General features: G+C 41.9%; 1 protein-coding gene across 1 annotated transcript; it reads right to left on the minus strand.

The window, feature by feature from the left end:
- LOC8070534 (putative glycine-rich cell wall structural protein 1) lies at positions 4983 to 5886 on the minus strand. The gene has a single exon (XM_002467099.2). The coding sequence runs from the start codon at positions 5839 to 5841 to the stop codon at positions 5251 to 5253; it is 591 nt and encodes a 196-aa protein (XP_002467144.1). The 5' UTR covers positions 5842 to 5886; the 3' UTR covers positions 4983 to 5250.

Genomic DNA, 6194 nt, shown 5'->3' on the forward strand with positions numbered 1-6194 from the left:
GGACGAGATTCTTTTAAGGGGGTAGAGTTTGTAACACCCAAAAATGTGAATTTCTATTAATAGGAATTAATTTGATTTATTTAAGTATTTTTGCGAGCATTTGAATCTAGCAAAATAAATAATTTTGTGCAAATTAAAATTTACCATAAATTTAGAAACATGAATATGCACTCATGCTGGAGCATGTTTTATTTTGTGTTGTTTGCATTGCTTTGAATTTGTTTGCATTCAAATTTCTATCTAGGAAAAGCTTTGGAAAATTGTTTTGGAAAAGAGAAATAAAATAAAAAGAAAAGGGGAGGAGCCCCTGGAAACCAGGCCGCAGCCCAGCCTTTCCCACCCCGGCCTGTTTTCTTTTCCCCCAACCCGCGGCCCAGCCTACGGCCCAGGGCGAGCAGGCGCGCCCCACTTCCCTCCTTCTCCCTCCCTTGCTGGCTGACGCGCGGGCCCCTCAAGTCAGCAGCGTCCCCTTCTCCTTCCTGGAACCGGCACCGAGCAGGACACCACCTACCAAACCGATTCCGTGATAACCGGGATTTCTTGGCAAATCGTGTGCACCAAGCCCCTATAAAGGGTGCTGGACTCGCCCCGCACCCTGTTTTCCCACCATGCCGCGAGATCAAGCTCTAGGTGCCCTACACAAGCTCGGGTTTGGATCTAGCCTAGGCCGAGCCGTTCCCACGCGCCGCGCGAGTTCTTCGCTCCCTCTCGGCCCGAGCAAAGGCCCTAGTCGAGACCGCGGTGAGCTCCTCGTTCTCCTGGTAATTTTCTTTTGTATTTTGGTGCACGGAACTGAGAAACCCCCCGTCGCCGGCGAAGCTCACGGCGGCGGCCATGGCGCCACCGCACCGGCGCCTGCATCCGGCCGGCCGTCGTCCCGCCGTTGCCCCTGGGAGCGCCCTCGACCGTCGGATCAAGATCCTGCGGCCGAGATAGAAAGATACCCCTTGGGGGGGTATTTTTGTTAAAGAGCCCTCGAACTTTTCTGGATTAGGACCCGCAGTCCATAGCGCCTTCAGGGAATACGTTTTGCTCTTAGGGAAGCGTAAAGCCTCGGGTTAATGCCAGAATACGTTTTCCAGTATTTACAATTTTGCCATTGAAATTGTTTTGGTCATAAAATGTTCATTTTAACTCCGTTTTTGTCCATTCAAATTTCGTTAGATTCGTATTTCTGAGCTCTACATGTTAGAATTATTAGTTTACTGTTTTGGAACCTTTTAATTTCCTGGTACTATTTAATTAATTATTTCTCTATAGGAAATCTTAGAAAATTCATATCTTTCACGTTTTAATTCTGATTTTCGTGAACTTTACGTTTGTGTGATCGTAGCGCTGCGTAGATTATTTTCATAAACTTTTATATTTGTTTTACCACTGTTTGGTGTATTGTTCTAATTATATCTTGTTTGCTCCGTGTATGATTGTCTACATTGGATATCGTGTTGTTGATTGATGATTGGGATTAGACGGTGAGCCGTACGTTGGTGACCAAGACCAAGTTTTGAGGACCAGCAGGCTCAGGAGAGCTTTGAGCAAGGCAAGTATAACTTGGGATTATCCTTCTTACCTACACACAATTAATATAACATTTATCATATGCATGCTATCACCTTGTCGACCTTAGCAAAATCATAGATGATCGTTACCTGTATTCCTTGCTACCTACTTGAGATGCATTTGGTGTAGATGTGCTAGTGCTTGATATAATCCATGATCTTGTAAGATGATTAATAGCTATGCAATGAACGTTAAAAGATGACAAATAACTATATGAGATCTTGTCTGTAAGTGATCACCGGGACAACAGTGCAACCATGAGAGCTATAATGGCTCTGGCTTTAGCTCAGTATGAAGCCCTTTTCTAGCTTGTTAGAGGTTACCCGAAAGGGCGGAGGGGCTAAACCGTTTTGGGTATAGTGTGGCCTCTGTCTGTATGAGTATAGGCTGCGAGTCATTGTGCCATCGGAAGGGGGGCTCTATATCTGCGCGCAAAGGAAACCTTGCGGCCCTAACTTGTTAGACGAACTTTTGAAAGGCTTCATAGTGATCCCTGCCGACCTCCCTAGGAAGGGGGTTAAGAGATTAGCTACCTCGGGCGAAAGGGTAAATCATGACTCATGGGTAAAGATGTACAACGTCTGCAGAGTGTAAAACTGGTATACTAGCCGTGCTCACAGTTATGAGCGGCCTTGGGGGTTCTTGCTGCGCCGACGATGAGCTTTTTAAGTTGTTATGTTCATTTGATTATCGTTTATGCTAAGAATTAATTATGCTTACACATGATCATGGGATTAATGGATTATTTATGCTACCTTGACAATTGCTCATTAATTATGAATATGCTATCCACCAGTAAAAGCTAAATGCAGTCAAACCAGTGTCAGCTATTTGAGCCTCATGAACCCCTGGTTATACTTGTTGAGTACGATATGTGCTCACTCTTGCAATTTCCCAACACCTCAGGATATGATAATGAAGATGACTGGAATGAGGATTACCGCTATGAGTACTAGGTTTGGAGTCAACCAGTCAACAGTGTCCCTGTGTGGAGCTTCCGTCGAGAGCATTGTTTACATCTTGCTATCATTTATGTATAAGACTATGTGATTTATTATGTTCCGCTATGTAATAAACAATGGTACATTTGAGATTTGTCTACTTATTTGTGCGACGGTTTCTGGGGCACATATGAGTCTTTTATGCATCCTATTTTGTTCTTAAAATATGGGTGTGACATGCACACATATGGCTAGCCTGGTTTTGTTCTTTAAAACCAGGTGTGAGATCCACCCATCTCTCACTTGTGTCTATATTAGAGTGGTTTCTAATATATCAGTCTAAACCAAGTATATATTGATTGTTTGAGACCCTAAACGAATTCAAATAAAAAAGATGTCAAAACAAAATTTCATAATTTTTTGAGATCTACAACTTTTACATTGGTAGTTTCTCTATCCAAGGTCGTTTACAAAATTGAATTTTAAATTTGACAAATTCAAACATAGTTTTCGATGACAAGATGAATCAAATGAAAAAGTTATCAACTATAAGAATTTTATAATTTTTGAGATCTACAACTTTCATTTTGGTAGGCTTTCATACAAGGTCATTTGAAAAACTAAAAAAATTAATTTTAAATTATTTCTACAAACGGTTTTCTTAAAAAACCTCTAGTAGAAATCTGATTTTAGTGGCGGTTTCTTAAAAAAACCGCTTGTAGAAATACATGATTTTTTAATGGTGGTTTCGTAGAAAACCCGCTTATATAAATCTATTTATACTGGCAAAAACCACCTATGAAAATATGTTTCCACTGACTGTTCTTGAGCATGTAAAAAAGAATCGCCACCATCAGCATTGAGCTTTCTATACTAGTACAATAGGCATAGTTTTCTCTCACCCATCTGCTCCGGCTCTGACACTGTAGTGCCGAGCCGGTGGAGCTAGGTCCCGTGGCTCTACGGGCTCATCCTCTTCCCAGTTCATTTTTCACCTTAAAAAAACGTCTCCATATATGATACAGTGTCAAAACAATGCTGTTGCATCGTTTTCTAGGAGAAGGCGGAACAACTATGAACTATACCAAACACGGCCTGATTGAAGCTATTTTCTTAAGCTTCACCAGCTTTAGCTCTCATATCACCATAGCAACAGCAAGTGTAAGGAGCTCTTTCAGACGAGCCATTAGCCATCAGCAAGCTGTGCACTGCAGCTGAACTGATTCAAGTAATAATTAGGATGGTCAATTATACATGTCACTGTCGCTCAACTGATTCTCTGATTTTTTTGAAGATACTGATTCTCTGATTATAAATATACAATAATCGATCAATTGATTTACATGTCCAAGAGAGTTGACCTTGGGTCATTTATGTCACTGCAAGAAGTAATTAGGAGGCCTCGCTGTGAGTTCATTTCCTATTTTTCTGCCTGTCTTAAGTTGAGAAATCGAGAAGAGTTCAATATACGCTCAACGTTTCGCTTTCTCTGTTGCAAATTATAAGTCATTTCAATATTTTTGAAGAATCAAAACATTATAAAAAGAATTACAAACTTTTATAACATCAAATATGTATATTATGAAAATATAATTAAAGAAGAATCAAATGATACTTATTTTATATCATAAATATTTATATAAATTTGGTCAAACTTAAGATACTTTAACTTTCCAAAAACTTAGAATAACTTAAAATTTGGATGAAGGGAGTACAATATAAATCCTATTGTCAGACTTTTCTGTGTAATTAGTAAGTTACTCCTATATTAGTTGAAAAGGACAGTATACTCGCAGTATGATAGTAAGTTATTCCTGGAGCTGGAGCTAAGCTGTGTGCCAAATAATAGCACTTGCTCCACGAATTCCATGGTAGAGCTACTCTATATGGTAGAGTTGGTAGAGCGGAGCTGCAAAAACAAGAGTGGAGCAGTCTCAAACACTTCCTAAGAGAAAGCTAATTGCAGGTCATTTGATTATCCAAAACTTCAGCTGAATATTTGGAGGTATATATGGTGATACATTGGTACTTGCTCAACAGCGTCTGGTTGTTTTCATATTAAATAAATGGTGCACAACCATGCCTTATAATTGACATCATATATCTATATGGATATTTTGGTAGAAAATAAAATGATAGAGAAAGTGTGCAAAGATAAGCAAAATTTTCGTGGCAGGAGCGTCAAAAACTCAGATATCCGTGTGCGACCGTGCCAATACCTACAACTACGTACACAAAATGATTCACGTCCAGTGTGGCAGTGTACGTCTAACCCCCATGGACGTAAGTGGAGAACGTAACCAGCTAACCAGCTAGCCACCTCTCATGCATGCGCGTTAGTGCGTTACACTGCATGGAGAGGTCATTGGAAACAAGGTCACTGTAAGCAAAATAACTTGCAGTCCTGTGTTGTAACGCACTCATTTCTATTGATGACGGATCAGTTTTAGCACATCAATTCAAGATTCCACAGAACGGTCCTAGAAACAATATTAGGGATACATATATATATGGCCAGGATGACATGAGAACATAGAACACACAATGAGTTACTATGACCACACAATCTTCAGATCTGATATGTTGAACTTACATTGCTAGGTCATGGCTAGGGTTGCTGGAAACCATTATTAGTTCCTCTCTAGAAGTACAAAACAGGGGCAAAAAAAAACTAAAAAATTGCAAAGCAAATGAAAGTGAAATAGCATCTTTTGGCCTCCAGCTTGAAAACTTGCATTGTAGGAAACCTTCAAGGCTGTCCTTCACCGAATCCAGACCCGTTGCCTTTACCACCACCAGTCCCACCATCGCGACCGCCGCCCATGCCACCACCATTGCCAGAAGCGTCTGCACTTGCATACGGTGGTGTAGCTGAGGGTGGGTCGCCGGAACTAGCCTCACTAGAGCCGGATCCCGTGCCACCTCCGGTACCATAGCCACCAGAGTCTTTTTTCTCCGAACCTTGTCCGCCGCCACCGCCACCACCGATGCCCCCAGCAAGAGTAGACCCACCATTACCGTAAGATGGTCCTGAGCTATACTGACTGGAACTGGATCCCGTACCAGACCCACCACCAAACGCAGAACCACCATCCTTTGAATAGCCACCGCCTTCACCTCCGCCTCCAGCACTTGCATAGACTCCATCCTTACCACCCTCACCGGATCCCGAACCAAGTCCAACCCCTGAGCCTGAACCGTTTTGATACGCCCCACCATGGCCCCCTCCTTGTCCCATCCCTTGAGAACTGGAGTATCTAGCCACCCTAATGGCGTCGCTTAATCCAATGCTCAAGAAAAGAATGAGGCTAAGTGCTACAAGATTGTTGGTGCTAGCCATTGCGACTTGCCAAGCTTATTAGCAAAGTTTGACAAGCTAGCGATAAATGGTGACCCAAGGACCGCATGCATATTTATAGCATTATGGAAGATGTTGATGACGACCTGACTTCTAAACCCAATGCAAGATCTAGCTGGTGGTGTTTTCTTATTTAATTAATCGCATCGAACTATGATGACTGCATCAGAGGCGCTGACTTTGGATCAAAATTAGGAGAACTCAAATAATCAAAGTAGTAAGTGAACCATCGAAGTTCTCGCTTAGGATGGATCCCTTCAGAGCATGAACATCATTGATGAGCTGCCCTAGTTTGGCCAGTAAACCTGTACTGGTGCCACGTCTGGTCATATGAT

The sequence above is a fragment of the Sorghum bicolor genome, chromosome 1 (genome assembly GCF_000003195.3).
Source record: "Sorghum bicolor cultivar BTx623 chromosome 1, Sorghum_bicolor_NCBIv3, whole genome shotgun sequence".
NCBI classification, from domain to species: Eukaryota; Viridiplantae; Streptophyta; class Magnoliopsida; order Poales; family Poaceae; genus Sorghum; species Sorghum bicolor.

What these genes read in the sequence shown, in the direction of transcription:
- LOC8070534 (XM_002467099.2), bottom strand. Translation starts at nt 5,841, where the DNA reads ATGGCTAGCACCAACAATCTTGTAGCACTTAGCCTCATTCTTTTCTTG.